Source organism: Sander lucioperca, chromosome 13 (genome assembly GCF_008315115.2).
Source record: "Sander lucioperca isolate FBNREF2018 chromosome 13, SLUC_FBN_1.2, whole genome shotgun sequence".
Classification (NCBI taxonomy): Eukaryota; Metazoa; Chordata; class Actinopteri; order Perciformes; family Percidae; genus Sander; species Sander lucioperca.
This window is the reverse complement of record NC_050185.1, coordinates 14,117,158-14,132,815: the sequence shown is the minus strand read 5'-3', so window position 1 is coordinate 14,132,815 and position 15,658 is coordinate 14,117,158. Positions and strand designations below refer to the sequence as shown.

Sequence of the window (15,658 nt, the reverse complement as noted above, 5' to 3'; positions counted from 1 at the left end):
AGACACATTTAAAATATAAATCCTCTAAGAACATTTAATGTTAGATGTGGATTTTGATGTGGACTTTTACACTGAGGTGTTTGAGTCTTATATTGCTTTATAACAAATATGTGTCATGTACATGAGATCATATAGCTAAGTCTAACATGTAACATGACAGACTCCAAGGCAGTGAACAGAATTATATTATTAATAAATAAATGTTTCTTCTTAATCGTGTTTTAAACTTCTTAACTCTAGTTTCTCACAATAGTGCAATACAGGATGCTTTTTCTATCCCAATGCAAACGTTATGATTATTGACAAAGAATAAAGTGTTAAAATGTCTGTGTGAGTGTGTTTTATATTGAAATTGTGTGTAATTGATTGATTGATAGAGTGAACAATATCACAGTCACAGAATACAATAATAAGCATGTATGTGTATTGGGATGTGTTTCATTGTGGTAATAACATCCAGTACAGTATATGAAATACAGGTTGTTGGTTAGGGAAGTTCTGGAAAAAAAGCCTTTCAAGTTCATCTGTGACCACAGTGAAAGCAAGCAAAACTAATGTTTCTCCTGATGAAAATGTGTTAACCCCCACCCCCAATATGGTCTAATTAAAAACTGAAAATTAGCAAACTGACTGAGAGATAGCCTAGAAATCTAGACGCACCCTAGCGGCAGCAAATTTAATTTGCAGCCAGGGGGTCTAGGCACTATCCGTTGGCTTGCGAGCTGGAAAAACCAAACTCTAGTCAGGCCAATCACATCGTGTATAGAGTCAGTAGACGGGCTTATGGCTGCTGCTGCTGGGAACAGCAGTCTTCTGGAAGACTTGGAGTTAAGCTTTTCTTTGAGAAAAGAACAAAGAACGGCACTGAAATCATTCTTAAAAAAGGAAGATGTGTTCGGAGTTTTGCCAACCGGATACGGCAAGAGTTTAATCTATCAACTAGCTACCTTCTTCGTTGCTCTGCCTGGTTGTAGCGCTATCCTATTGCATGCAGAGAGAATTTGAAAGACAACCGTTTATCCCGCCCCTCGGATTGAGCCCTGTCAATGGAGAGTTCCCAGACCCAACATCTTGATGTGGGTCTGGCTTGTCAGGCTAACTGAGAGAGTTTCTTGGCATATTAGAAGTAATTAATTTGTGATAGTATTCTGTTTTACCCCTAAGGTTAAGGTATAATCTAAGTGGGATCATAATACATTACCAATAATTCAGGAATGTAACCTATAACCTATAACATTTTATTTAACGCCACAGTGCTAGCATACTACGACATCACACATGACATATCGTACATTCAACACAACTGGGATTTGGGGACATGGTTTAAGACTAGGTTCTAATTTATATTTTATTTTATATATTATATTTTATTTAATACATTTATTTAGAAACCATCATTATTATTATCATATTATTATTATTGATAATAATAATTTACTCTTATAATCAAACACTAATAACATAAATGCATTTTGTGGTGGAAGGAAAAAATGTGGAACCTTTTTTTAAAGTGTTTATTTTTGACGTCGAACTTACAAAAATATTATACAAGTGATGATGAGTACGGCAAACCAACAGAGGAAACACTGTCGACGGTTCTACCCATATGGTTCTACCCTACATTACACTCCCATAATACCTTGCGTGAGTCCGTTCACTCGTTTTTGTAGAATCTCTCCTGTGAAGGCTCTTCAATGTTATACACGTGGGGAGTTTGAACACATCGCTACCTCGCTAAAGGTAAGGTTTTAGCACATGTACGTGCCAATTCAATGTCATATAAAACTAGACAGAGTTGTGTGAACAAATTACGGTTATATTACTCTACTGCGATCGCTGCTAAAGGGAATTAGGTGTCCAAAATGTTAGCTAACAGGAGGTTAGCGGAGTTAGCTTAACTTACTGGTTGACACCATAGGCTACGGTTGACTTTGGCTAGCTAAAAGTAAACCGCTAAACAGTTCATTTCAGGTGATAACAATTCGGTCAAAATCTACATTATACATCATGTTGCTTAGTGTCCTGTTTTCTAAATTACCGTTAGTTAACGTTAATGGGTATTCTGCTAACGTTACAATGTTGCCTAAATTGAGAAATGGCAACCCATCAAAATTCAGCGTTATCTACTTTAATGCAAATACAACGCAGCATCCAAGAGCCCCAACACTTAGCTAATACATGATCTATTCACCTTTACTAATGTGTTCTTCTTTCAACAAAAATAACTCTGCCGTTCAGATCTCCCAAACACTAAGAAGAAACAACATTAACAGTTGCCTGTAGGCGTTATTTATTTACATTATGTATAGAACATACGTGATTATAACTTCTTTATAGTAAATATAACGTGTTGTTTTTTAGGTTAAGATCCAACTCCGAGGATGACGAGTGAGGACGTGGAGCGGCTGTTGATCCAGTTTCAGGATGAAGAAGGGGAGGTTCTGGGTTCACCTTTTGATGTGCCTTTAGACATCACCCCAGACAAACTACAGCTCGTCTGCAATGCACTGCTACAGAAGGTAACCAGCTGCCATTATATGCTGTAACATAGATGTAGAATGTAAGTTGTGATGGCTGCACATGAAAGCAGTATTATATGTTTAGCCAGGCCAATATAACTCAAATCTGAAATTTTAAATCCAGTGAATATCTCTTGTTTTTTTGCTGTTATCCACTGTAGGAGGAGCCATTGCCACTGGCATTTTTTGTGCGCGGAGAGGCTGAGGTGGTGTCCAGTCTGAGATTGTGTGTGCAGGCTCTTGGGGTTGAGACAGAGCAAGTTCTGCCAGTGGTGTACCAGCCTCAGGCTGTGTTCAGGGTTCGAGCTGTGGCCCGTTGTACCAGCACACTACAGGGACACACAGAAGCCGTCATCTCGACTGCTTTCAGCCCCACCGGCAAGTGAGTAACTCTTATGCAGAATGAACAGCTGCCTGTTTGTCACGCTTTTTTGTACTCTGATTTGTCTATGAGTCCTTGTAATATAACAACAATTAGAGGGTGTGAAACTATATGTTTCGTACACAAACCCATGGGCAGATTTAGACTAGATTGACATTAAATTGTCATGTTTGTTTCAGATACCTTGCGAGCGGTTCAGGTGATACCACAGTGCGTTTTTGGGACTTGATGACAGAGACGCCCCACCACACTGCCAAAGGTATGAAACCACTTCTACAGGGAAGCATGATCTGCTGTGCATCAAGATACAAATGATTGATTAATGGGTTTAGACACCATTGAGCTGGATTCTGCTTTATTGAAGGACACACACATTGGGTACTGAACATCGCCTGGTCACCCGATGGCAAGAAGCTGGCTTCAGGGTGCAAGAACAGTCAGGTGAACTTCCAACACACATATAGTATTAGGATGTATCCCATGAGTGCAGTGTATTTATTTTGTTGTGGTGCTCTATATGTAGATCTGTCTTTGGGATCCGGTGACGGGTACACAGTTGGGAAAGACTTTGACTGGACACACCAAGTGGATCACTTGGCTCAGCTGGGAACCTCTCCATCTGTGAGCACTAAATTCATCACTTTCTCATTTTTTTTAATTTTTTTTTTATTGCTGCCTATGTTACTGCTGATCCAGGCCAATTCAGATGTAGCTTCTGCACTGATAAATTTTAGCTGTGAAACTTTAGAATTACAACTAAAAGCCTTTTTTCACAGTGAACATTTTTGACATGTCACATTAGAAAAAACACAGGTGTCCAGATATCAAAATGGCTGAATTCCATTTAGCTGCTTCAGTTTTGGGGTCCGTCCTCGCGCATGCTGGCTCACTGTCACACTGTCAGGACATGTGAATAGAAAGGAGCCATCGTTAATGCTATTAGCGACACCTGTGCACACAGTCAAGTCAGTGCAGACCTTCCATCTTTTCCTGTTAGTACAAAATGGTACAGTAATTGAGTACTTGAATGAGTGACTTACTCCCCAAACAATACACTAAAACATTGTTATATAGGGAGCCAAAGTAAACTGGAACTTCTGAGTTCTGTTCCAGAATTAAGAAAATTTCATTAAAATTACTTTGACATTTTCCATGATTTGACTAAAACCGTGTTGGCTCAGTGGGTAGAGCAGGCGCACATATACTGAGAGGGTTTATGCCTCGACGCAGAGGTCCAGGGTCTGAATCCAACCTGTGACGATTTCCTGCATGTCTTCCCCCCTCTCTCTCCCCTTTCTCACCTAGCTGTCCTGTCAAAATTAAAGGTGGAAAAGCCCAAAAAAATAATCTTTAAAAAAAAAGAAAAGAATTCTGTCCTGATTTACTGTTTGTCTGATCTGCCTCTTCCTCTCCCTTTCAGTAACCCAGAGTGTCGGTACTTAGCCAGTAGCTCCAAGGACGGCTCGATACGTATCTGGGACACTGTGTTGGGGCGCTGTGAGAAGATCCTGACTGGACACACTCAGTCAGTCACCTGTGTGAAGTGGGGCGGAGATGGACTTCTTTACACATCCTCCCAGGACAGAACAATAAAAGTCTGGAGAGCCAAAGATGTAAGTGTGTGTGTGTGTGTGTGTGTGTGTGTGTGTGTGTGTGTGTGTGTGTGTGTGTGTGTGTGTGTGTGTGTGTGTGTGTGTGTGTGTGTGTGTGTGTGTCCTACAGCTCATTGTCAGCATTGCCACTGACAATGAGCTGTAGGAGGCTGTGTGTCAAAGCAAGACTCGATGTGTGTTAACTTCTATTTGTGGGTATAGGGTGTCCAGTGCAGGACTCTGCAGGGTCACGCCCACTGGGTGAACACCCTGGCTCTCAGCACAGACTACGTCCTGCGCACTGGAGCTTTTGAACCTGCAACTGCCACTGTCAACCCCCAGGACCTCACTGGATCATGTAACTTTCTTTAAGGAAACAGTGCTAGTGTGAACATTTGCTACTCTTTGAAGAAGAGGCTTTCTGGCTTAGGTGTTTTCGTGTAACAAGCATTTTTCTTTTCCCCCAGTGGAAGAGCTGAAGGCGAAAGCTTTGCAGAGATATGATAAAGTTAGAGTAAGTACAGTTTGTTGTCTGTATTAGTGTGTTAAATTCCCCTTGTATCAGTACCCTTACTCCTGTTACGGTACTGCAGGGTTCAGCTCCAGAGCGCTTGGTGTCTGGATCCGATGATTTCACCTTGTTCATGTGGAACCCTGCAGAAGACAAGAAGCCTCTGGCCAGGATGACTGGCCACAGCGCTCTGGTCAATGAAGTGCTCTTCTCCCCAGACGCCAGGCTCCTTGCCTCTGCTTCATTCGACAAGTCCATTAAAATTTGGGACGGACGCACAGGAAAGTAAGAAAAGCCTCTTATCATGAATGAATCCATGTGTAATACTGCTGTTGTCCAGGCGATTGTGCTGTAGGCAAACAATTTGTGTGTTTGGCACTGAGTAATTATGTCTCTGCCTGCTTGTCCACTTTTCCAAAGGTACTTAACTTCCCTGCGTGGCCATGTGGCATCTGTGTATCAAGTGGCGTGGTCAGCGGACAGCAGGCTGCTGGTCAGTGGCAGCAGTGACAGCACACTTAAAGTTTGGGACATCAAGACTGGGAAGCTGAACATGGACCTGCCTGGCCATGCTGATGAGGTGAGGGAGGGACAAGTGCTGCCTCCTCATAGTTGTATATTGATTGTGTTTTTTATTTTATTTTTTGTCAAATTGCCTTGTTTCTTGTGTGTAAAGGTTTATGCAGTGGACTGGAGTCCTGATGGACAAAGAGTGGCCAGTGGCGGGAAAGACAAATGTCTCAGAATGTGAGTGAAATCCAGAGAAGCAGTCTTTATCTTTGTGTCAGTTATTTAAAGTTAAATACCAATGATTCCTAACCCTTTGGCCCTGTGTTGTAATTCCAGATGGAGACGATAGCCACACCTCTGTTCACTTTCATAACTTTGGCAGAGGATTTCACATCTTCTACTATCAAGACGTCTGACAGCTGGAGTAAAGGTGGCTACACTGTACCTAATCCACCCATTTGGCTTCATTACTCCGTCTGTCAACAATGGCACTGTGTCAAGGAGCTCTAACCCAGTCATGATGCAAATGCTCTCTCCAGGTTTCGAAAACCATGTGGGAATATTAACGCTGTAAAGGTGTTTAGCGGAGTGCAAATGTAAAATGGAGAAGCTACGCTGTAAAATGTGTGTCAGTGTTAGCATCTCAAATTGAAAGGGTTTCCATTCATGTACATGTTGTTTTGTACACATCAGGAGTGCTGACATGTTGTAAAGAACTTAACTCTTAAGTTTAAAGCCTTATTAAAGGGCCACGCCCATCTGCAGAAACCCACAAACATTATGTATTTAAAAAATAAATACATAACTTCAATACAGAATATAATGTAATGAAATGAGATGCATACATAGAGATACAAAAGGGATTTGACTTTACTAGGTGAACTATATATTGCAGGTGACAGGTGGACCACTGAGGCAACAGGTGGGAGTGTTTTAATACCATCCTCTGTGATGTTAATGCCGACCGCTCGCCCTGCACCTTCAGCCTTTAATCTCCTCTGTCCTGCGCTCAGCAAAGCCTCAGTCTGCTGATTTTTCTGACGCTGCGGTGAGGCCAAATGCCACCAGCTCTTTACTCTCTGATCCTCCATCCCACTGAGGAAAAACCAGACTCACCATTACAGTTAGAATAACCTGTTTTACTTTCTGTATTTAACCGGCTTTGTGAATATTTGATATGAATAAATATTTACATCACAACTTTAACCTTGTCAGACAAAACCTCATCACCTGCTTGACGTCACATGTCTCAAACGTTTAAAGACGCTGCTTTATTAAGTAAGTCTTAATAAAGCAGACTTAAGTATTGGTTGCAAACCCTTGAGCAAATGCTTGGGTGGTCTAAAAGTGGTGGAGGAAACCAACATGGGATTAATCTTACCCATAAGTATTTAGAGCTCCATAGCATAGCATGTAGTCCACTTCCAATTCATTTATTAACATATTCCTATTAAGAAAATCAAAACCGTCAGTTGGTAGAGCGGGTGCCCATATATAGAGGTTTACTCCTCGACGCAGCGGGCCCAGGTTCGACTCCGACCTGCGGCCCTTTGCTGCATGTCATTCCCCCCTCTCTCTCCCCTTTCACGTCTTCATCTGTCCTGTCAAAAATAAAGGCCGAAAATGCCCAAAAAATTATCTTAAAAAAAAAAATAAAAGAAAATCAAAACCTATAAAAAAAATAAAAGCAACTCTAACGGTTTATTACTATGCAGATACATGTTTTTCATCTGCACAGAGGCTTTTAGATGTCACATCATTGAATACTTTTTTCATAAGTCATAATTTAGTTTTCTCTGGCCACTTGGCCAATATTTACACATACACCTATGACTATAGTATCTAAATTACAAGCTATTTTTAACACACAGTCACACAGATTGGGTTTATCAATCATTTTATTGAAACCATGTTTTGTCTAAATCATTTTTTTCCAGAGGTTTCCACATCTGATCACGTAAGTCATAAATTTTTTCTGACGTCCTCCCAACATATTCCACAAAATTTCCTCATTCTGCACAACAGGATGTTTTGAAACGTGAATGATCAAATCTGATATGCTGTACGATGAGGTACACGTGCTGTTGGCCTTTTTATGAAAAGCAGCAAAGCGTAAACGCAAAGATTATATACAGTAAAAATGTGCGTTAGTTAATGAAAACAAAACAGTAAAGATTAAACAATATTATGTTGCTCTTGGTTTAAAATGTAATAAAGATTTGCTCCTATCAGGGATACTACATTGGAGATTCTACTGAAGTAGTTTGGCAAAGAGGAGTAAAAGGCTTGTGTGGTGCAACTAGGTCCATCAAAACCAAGCCTTGCTTAAATACCAGTCACTTATGTTATCAAGCCTCTGAAATATCTACCTTTCCCTTGTTGTCGCTCTACATGTAAACACTTTATTAGACAAGAATAAGTGCATTCAAAGATTGCTAATTTCATTAGCATACAAAAGGCTTGTGAAGCAGGTTAGCTTGAGGTAAACAAAGAATATCAAAGTGACATAATATCTGACTAGAGGACAGTCTGTTGGATAAATAAATCAATAAGCACAAGAAAACACTCAAGGCTCAAGCGCACTGAAGTCATATGGCTTACATAGTCGGACATGTCATCTCATCTTGAGTAGAAGTAAATTCACTTACGTTTCAGCACCTGCTTGGAAATAGCAGACTGACTGAGGTTCTGAACAAAGCATTACTGGTCAAATATTTCAAAAGAAAGCCTTCACATGCAGCTGTAGAGAACTCAACCACCTACCGAACCGCTCAGTAAGTCTGATGTTTAAAAATGTAATAACGAGCTCACTAACTTCTATTAACGACTTTCATCTCCTCTTAAGACTGCATGTGAAGATAGTGCTTTTTTTTTCTACAATGTGTGCTTCATGACTACTTGTATCAGGTTGTAACACTACACACTAGCTAAGTTTCCATCCACTTGTCAATCGAATTATCTGAAGTTCGGTAAAAAAAAAAGTCATGCGAATAAAGCTGGTGAAAGTGTGTTTCCACCAAACGGCTTTAAAGCAAATAAAAACCTGTGCGTAATGACGTCACATGCTGTTTTGCGATCAAATTGGTATATCGAATTGATTTTAGACATTTTAAGGTGTTTCCATTCATTTTCGCACTGAATCGCACAACATTCAAGCTAACTTTTGCGAACAAAGTTTTGCTAGACAAAATGGATCATGCCATCTACCAACAAATGATCAATATTGCACAAGTTGTAATAGTGCTTATGTGCCAGCTGATAGCGACATATCAAGCTATAATAAGAAAACAACGACGCTATCAACACATTGCTATGATGATGCAGATGCAGATGCACGTAAATGCCCGACAAAGGAGGCGGCTTGTGGTCGGGAACGACAGCGCTCTAAACTGTTCTGGAAGGTCGTGGTTCAGAGACACTTCACGGAAACCCTTTGGTTGAAGCATTTTCGGATGACCAACACAACATTTGACCTGTTGTGTAATTCTTTTGGCCCGTCCCTTTTCCCAGATGTCACAAGCTATCGCCCTCCGGTTCCAACCGAGAAGCGTATCGCCATTGCGCTCTACAAACCGGCTCCATGCGCAGAGTACAGAGTGGTAGGCGAAACGTTTGGAGTCAGCAAAACCACCGTGCACCAGTGTGTTTACGCCGTGTGCAATGCCATACGAACGAGGATGATGCGAAGGTATATATACCTACCTGGAGTGGATGAGGCGCATGATATCTCGCTGCGTAACTCCAGAGCGCACCTTGTGCCACAGGTGTATGGCGCAATATACGGGACTCACGTCCCGATTAGACCCCCTGCTGAAGGCTACAGGGATTTTGTGAATAGAAAGGGCTGGCCATCAATCTTACTACAGGCTGTGGTAGACGATCGTTGCATCATAAGGGACATTTGTGTCGGCACTCCCGGTAGTGCGTCTCCTCGTTCGTCCACTTCCATCTGTCTTTGTTGACACCTGCCATGTGTGCAAACAGAGCGGAAATTAACTAAAACTTCTTCTTTGTTTTGTGGCGGGTTGCAACCATAAAATGACCTAAAACTTAATCGCAATTCATTATTTATTCGACAAATAACGTTTCCATCAGCGTTTATCACATAAGCCGTATATCGATCAAGATAAAATCCGATGAGACCGAACGTATTTCCTTTGAGTCGATATTCATGAAATTCAATCAAATTTTAATGTTTCCATAAGGCATTTTTCATTCGATATCACTTAATTCGGATAAAAACGTGTGGATGGAAACATAGCTACTGACTCCAGACCAGTTTGTGTAGCCTTGATAAGCCTGCAAGTCCTGTTATCAGTCGGCGAGTAACAGGACAGATGCCACATCAAGATCAATCCAGCCATACTCAGCAGCAGGCCATGAAATGCACAATGAACAGAATCGAAAGTTCATCACCAAGACACAGCGAGGAAATACCGCAAATGTTTTAGTGAGCCGACATTACAAGCACAGTCAGGTAAGCAATTACAACACAGAAGTGTAAAAGTACTGCACAGACATCTTAAAGTACTGCAGCGAACTTGTTTCTGTCCAGTAGCATCTCTGTTCTTCGCTCAGTATATAAGTACTCAGTGAATCAAAAGACACGTTTATGGTTTCAGTACAAAGTGTTCAATCTACAACTCTGTACCATAACAACAGTCACTGAAAGCTAAAACATTAGACATACGTAATATCCCTTTCTTAACCTCAAGTATTTTTTCTTCTCCTCGCTCTACTGTGAACCTTTGGCAATAATAATAATAATAATAATATGCGTGTTTCTTCTCTAAATAAACTTTCTGGTAATAAGACTCAAGAAACATTTGACTTTGCCTTTTCCTGTCGTCCAAAATAAAATGATCCCTCTTAATTCCTAAGTGACCACAAAAGAGAAAGTGGAGAAATGCAAAACTGAGCCCCTCTCCCTCCCTTTCTTTTATCACCGTTTTTAAGGATACGTCCTGCATTTATTTTTATGTAACAGAGTGGAAGCTGGTAATGATGAAGTGCCATCTGCCCAGGGCAATGCAGAGAGCTAGTATGAACTAGAATAGAGGTGTTCAGTTGTGCGTAGCATGAGGCACTGGTCTGTGCTTCCCTCTGGACCTCTGTTGCCGTCTGGCCAGTCTACTGGGTCTTCCACACGTTGTTGAGTAGTTTGACCACCTCCTCATAGATGACAAAGACTATGGCCACGTCCAAGCACACGCGGCCAAGCCTAGGAACTGTTCCTTTGTAGAACCTGGGGACAAGATGAGGTTAGACGGTTTGTCTATAGTAGTGAAACCTAACAGCACACAGCATGCACCAGGAGCAGGATCATGGTTACTCACGCCTGTGGTCCTTCATGCTTCAGGATCTGGAAGGCACAGTCCACAGTGTTTTTGTAGCGGTGGGCGTCCAAACCCTACAGAAAACAGAGTATTAAAAATGACAATCCTGATGACCGTAATAAAATCACCACATGGTGTGTTTCCTACCTGCATCCTGGTCTTTACCACATCCAGAGGTGTATTTCCAAAAACACTGGCTGCTCCCGCCGTCGCTCCAAACATCGCGGTGACAATTGGGTGCATGTCTCGTCCTGGGTCGTCACCTAAGAGGCCAAATCCAAAAGTTGAATTCATGGGGAATGGAGGGAAATGGGAGGAGAATCAATCCATTGGACAGAAAAAGGACTAAGACTGGTCAACAACAGGGACATTGGGCCTCATTCACCAACCGTTCTTACGAAGAAATGTGTTCTTAAACCCCACTTACGCACTTTTTACGAAGATTCTGACATTCACTAATGTTTTCTTATCTTGGATTTGTTCTTAGCTAAGAACGAATTCTACGAACACTCGAGCACTCTTACGCACATTTGAGTGATGACAATTTGCTCCAAATAATTGGTTACTGCATTTTATTTAATTCTACAGTTGTTTACAATGATAGTATTGTACTGTAATTCTGATCATTTGTTGAAGAAAAAAAATCATAGTATGCAAAGAAACACTAACACTGCTTACATAAGCAATTAAACTGACTAAATCCTGCGTTAATTGGTGATTGATCGCGCTATTTATTGGGCCAAAATGGAGTGGTTTTTACTTTGTTACATTGTACAGCAATTATCTATACTTTTTACTCCACTACATTTCTGCAACGTTCCGTTACATTCTCTGATCAGTTTTTCCCCCTGCCAAAACGTCTTCCTGACCGCCACACGTTTGTCTCACCAGTGAAGTTTGGTTGCCATAGATATATATGGGGCACCGCCGATCCTTCATCGTCTTCCAAGCCGGCTCCGGTGCTCCAGAGCCCGGGCGCAGCGCCGCTGACCCTCGGTAATACAGCCTCCGGTAAAAGTGAAAATGAAAATGTTTGTTTTTTATTATTTCCGTTTTTAAATCATAGTTGCCATCTATTTCTCTCCACAGCGTCATTTACTTCTCCGCCAGGCTGCGTAAGACGCGTTCATATCTTATTTATTTGGCTGGACCTCTTCACATCTCCTCCCCATTGTCGCTGCTTCACACACTTTATTTGCTTACATGGTTAAAGAACATAAAACCGTCTTAAAATACATCCATGAATAAAACCAGCCGCATTCTGATTCTAACAACATATTTCCGTTTTATGCTGGTTAGGATAAGAACTTTTTTTAAAAGCCAGCTGGCCTTGTTTGTGGTAGTGGACATCTTCTACTTTTACTAAAGATTCACTGAGATTCAGTACTTCCTCCACCACTGCAATGTACAAGTCATCTGCGACTCCGACAATTATCTCTTGAACGCAGTCTCCCGCTTCCCAGGAGGTGCACAGGAAATGTCATGTCCTTGTATGGGAATTTGCGGGGCGTTTTCTTATGCTAATTAGGAACAACTGGCACGCGCTTTCAATTACGAAGACGTGAGATTCATCAATCCTAAGAACACAGGTGCGAACAATTCAGCTGTTTAAGAACACATCATGAATCCGACGTAGACTTTTCTTAGGGACTTTCTTAAGAACATATTTAAGAGAAAACTTAGGAAGATATTGGTGAATGAGGCCCATTGGATTTTGTTTTGCAGTCAGTAGGCTTTCTTACCTTTGTACCAATTGCGCAGCGCGTTCATCACATAGAATCGGATTGCCTGATTGGTTCCTTGTTTGAGCACAGTCGCCGTCAGACCTTGATACGTCCCCCTCACGCCTAAATGAGTCAAACTGATTAAGTATCTTTATGGAGCACAAACCACACATATGATTATTGGTAGTTACAGACTCGGTTATCAAACAAAATGGAGCAGACCCAAAGTGACAGCACAACAAAAGATGTAACAAATACTCCAAACTGTGTGAGAGCCACTTATTCCATGTTGAGCCCCCCCTGCTCTCTTACCCTGTTCTCTGATAATCTCACTGACTCCGTGAAAGAAGCCTCTGTAGCGAGGTCTGAGCGAACACTGGTCATGGATCAACTTCACCTGGAGGATGAGGGAAGAACCACCTCATCAGTCCATTGTTCATTCGACCATTGTTGATAAAAGCTTCCTACAGTCAAAGAAATGTGTAACAGCATCCAGCTCCACCAACCTTGAGTGTCTCCATGGGGCAGACGACCATGATGGCCTCCGCTATACCTGCTCCTAAACCACACAAGAGGCTCCGCGTGTTGTCTAGCCGACCTGTGGCGTCTCGCATTGGGTTGCTGAGAATTTCAAACGTGCCAAACCTGTGAAAGATGGGAAGGTGAAACATTCGAGAATAACAAGGGTCAAAATAAACAATAGAGTAACATTTGTGTGATGGACTACACCGTAAGCAATTTGTTCAAGACCAAATTAGAAGTTTTCTTACTCCACAAACAACTGACTCAACGGTAGTATCAGAATACCAACTCCAGTAAGTTTGTAAGTAGAAGTAGTATAATTGATTAATTGGTTAGTTGATTGACGTTTGATTTTTTTCAAGCAAAAATAGCAAACATTTGATGGTTCCATGTTCTCAAATGTGAGAATTAGCTGCTTTTACAAGTACAAAACAAGACATTTGATGAGATTAATAAATCGATAATAAAATACTAATTAGTTGCAGCCCTACAAATTTGGCCACCTTTAACATAAGTACAAAGACATGCTGAATCACAGTGAACAGCTTTTACATCAGTTGACTGTTGAATTAATTTCCAGTTTACCACCCTGCCTATCTGTGATGCTATAAAGCAAAACGATGCCAGAGACAAATTGCAGCTCCATCTAATTTATCAAGCTTTTATGTATTTTTTAACATTGAATCTGTGAAGTAAAAACTACTATATATCATGTGTGCATCTTCACCTCACTGCAGACTTGGGTATTGATCCATAGAGCAGGGAGCTGAGACCTCGATACAGCCCTCTGAGCCCGTGATCTTGCACAGTCAACTTCACACAGTCGCCTGCACACACACATTGCATCCAGGAGTGAGTAACCCAGCAGAAGCTTAGCACACAAACCTGCAGTCAGGCAGCAGTCATACATGTCCCAGTGACCTACCGATCCCTCTGTATCGTGGTGGGTTGGCTCTCTCATCTAGCTGCAGCTGGGTCTTGACATACTCTGTGGGGAAGGTGATACAGATCTCTATTCCTCCTGCAATGCCACCTGAGTGAGAAAGGATAGAAACACAGGATTTGTTGACTCACTGTGCAGAATTGTTCTTGAATAGTCTGGGAGCAGGAGGAACTCACTAGCGTTTCTATTTTCGTATTAAAAACGGGATGGATCAATTGCAGAGTGGTGTTTCTACATCTTTCACCTCTTTGTGTTTTAATTAAATGCTAATGTGGTGTGATTAAACAGCAGGGCCTGCATTGAGTTGGAAAGATTAGCTGAGGGCTACTCAATGTAGATCTGCTTCTATTCAATATGCAGCATAAACCGTTTAGCATATTTAGAGATGTTTATATATGAATGCAAAGAAATCAAATTTGAGCATTTAAATAAACACACAACAGACACATGCGACTACTATAGCATCACTACTGGCTGAGTGCGTTTTGACCCAGTTCTGCATAGACAGCCTTAATTGCGACAGACTGAGATTAGACTGAGCTGTGCAGAAAGCAATAGGCGACTATGAGGGGGGAAATCTGCGGGCTGAATGAATATTTGCGTTGCAAAATCAACCTGCAAGGATGGCCTTTCCAGGATGCGTGATTTTCCTCCCCCCGACTGCAGCAGCCGCGAGGTTTCTCCTCGCCCCGTACGGCGGCTGGTGGGCCAGCAAAAAGCCCAGCCCCGCCGCGGCGGCCAGACGCTGAGATGGAGGCTGCTGATGTGGAGTTGAGCTCCGGCATCCTCTCCTCACACTGCAGCTATCGCACGGTCCCTCACACACAGAAAACGGCTTCAATAGGGACGACATTTTGGTCTTTGGGGCAGGTTATAGAAATCTTCCACTGTGGCGATGGTCCCACTCGGACAATATGTCAGACAACAACAACACAGGAAGGTGCACCACTGCCGGCGTGGAGGGTGAGGAGCATTAATATTCAAATAGCGGTCGGGCGATCGGGCGGGCCATTGGCTGCAAAATGTCTTTACTCAATCACATGACTTTGCCTGACTTTTGGCGACCAATAACGTGGAGGTTGCTGTTTTGTTGATGTGCCGAGGCTAATTTCTAGTCTGACTCTGTCAAATGCAATGATAATCCACAACAGTTACCAACCAGTATCATATAATTTTGCTTAAATATAATATTAAAATTATACCTTTCATCATATTTTTTTCCTTCTATGATCTAATAAAGGTTTATATTACTATATAAAGGGTGTCTAACATACACACAAGATAGATAGGGTACTCTATCAATCCCAATAGGACATTATGTTGTAAAGCCAAGTCACAAGTACAAAAAATAAGATACTCAAGGAGGTATGGTATTAAACAAAATACAACAAAACGCCACAAATAATAATATAATAATAAAAACTGAAAATTGACTGACCCACAACTAGGACCATATATGCCAACTATATGTATGTACACAAAGTGTGCAGGGATAATACCCAATAATACACTGCAAAGTGCCAAAATATTAGAATGAAATTAAATATGTGTGTATAGGCTACATTTACAGAAGTCTGTAGTGTGCGTGTGCGTGTGCGTGTGCGTGTGTGTGTGTGTGT

At 41.6% G+C, this 15,658-nt stretch overlaps 2 protein-coding genes across 2 annotated transcripts; one reads left to right on the top strand and one right to left on the bottom strand.

The window, feature by feature from the left end:
• The first annotated feature begins 1,620 nt into the window (after nt 1-1,620).
• Nucleotides 1,621-6,720, top strand: nle1 (notchless homolog 1 (Drosophila)). Its single transcript, XM_031320349.2, has 13 exons — nt 1,621-1,740; nt 2,362-2,519; nt 2,681-2,901; nt 3,081-3,160; nt 3,266-3,342; nt 3,425-3,522; nt 4,322-4,514; nt 4,716-4,851; nt 4,961-5,007; nt 5,087-5,289; nt 5,425-5,584; nt 5,681-5,751; nt 5,851-6,720. The coding sequence occupies exons 2-13, from the start codon at nt 2,382-2,384 to the stop codon at nt 5,861-5,863; spliced, it is 1,437 nt and encodes a 478-aa protein (XP_031176209.1). The 5' UTR covers nt 1,621-1,740; nt 2,362-2,381; the 3' UTR covers nt 5,864-6,720.
• A 674-nt stretch (nt 6,721-7,394) lies between these two features.
• Nucleotides 7,395-15,013, bottom strand: slc25a1a (solute carrier family 25 member 1a). The gene is made up of 10 exons (XM_031320410.2): nt 14,655-15,013; nt 14,022-14,129; nt 13,824-13,923; nt 13,081-13,219; nt 12,887-12,971; nt 12,593-12,697; nt 10,998-11,113; nt 10,851-10,924; nt 9,772-10,759; nt 7,395-8,441 (listed from the first exon to the last, which is right to left on the bottom strand). Exons 1-9 carry the CDS (start codon nt 14,890-14,892, stop codon nt 10,645-10,647), a joined length of 1,080 nt encoding a protein of 359 aa, XP_031176270.1. The 5' UTR covers nt 14,893-15,013; the 3' UTR covers nt 7,395-8,441; nt 9,772-10,644.
• Nucleotides 15,014-15,658: the final 645 nt, after the last annotated feature.

What these genes read in the sequence shown, in the direction of transcription:
- nle1 (XM_031320349.2), top strand. Translation starts at nt 2,382, where the DNA reads ATGACGAGTGAGGACGTGGAGCGGCTGTTGATCCAGTTTCAGGATGAA. An exon ending in CAGGGTGCAAGAACAGTCAG is followed by an intron (nt 3,343 to 3,424) that starts GTGAACTTCCAA and finishes CTCTATATGTAG; the next exon opens with ATCTGTCTTTGGGATCCGGT. An exon ending in CCAGGACCTCACTGGATCAT is followed by an intron (nt 4,852 to 4,960) that starts GTAACTTTCTTT and finishes CTTTTCCCCCAG; the next exon opens with TGGAAGAGCTGAAGGCGAAA.
- slc25a1a (XM_031320410.2), bottom strand. Translation starts at nt 14,892, where the DNA reads ATGTCGTCCCTATTGAAGCCGTTTTCTGTGTGTGAGGGACCGTGCGAT. An exon ending in TGAGATTATCAGAGAACAGG is followed by an intron (nt 12,698 to 12,886) that starts GTAAGAGAGCAG and finishes TGACTCATTTAG; the next exon opens with GCGTGAGGGGGACGTATCAA. An exon ending in AAGCATGAAGGACCACAGGC is followed by an intron (nt 10,760 to 10,850) that starts GTGAGTAACCAT and finishes TCTTGTCCCCAG; the next exon opens with GTTCTACAAAGGAACAGTTC.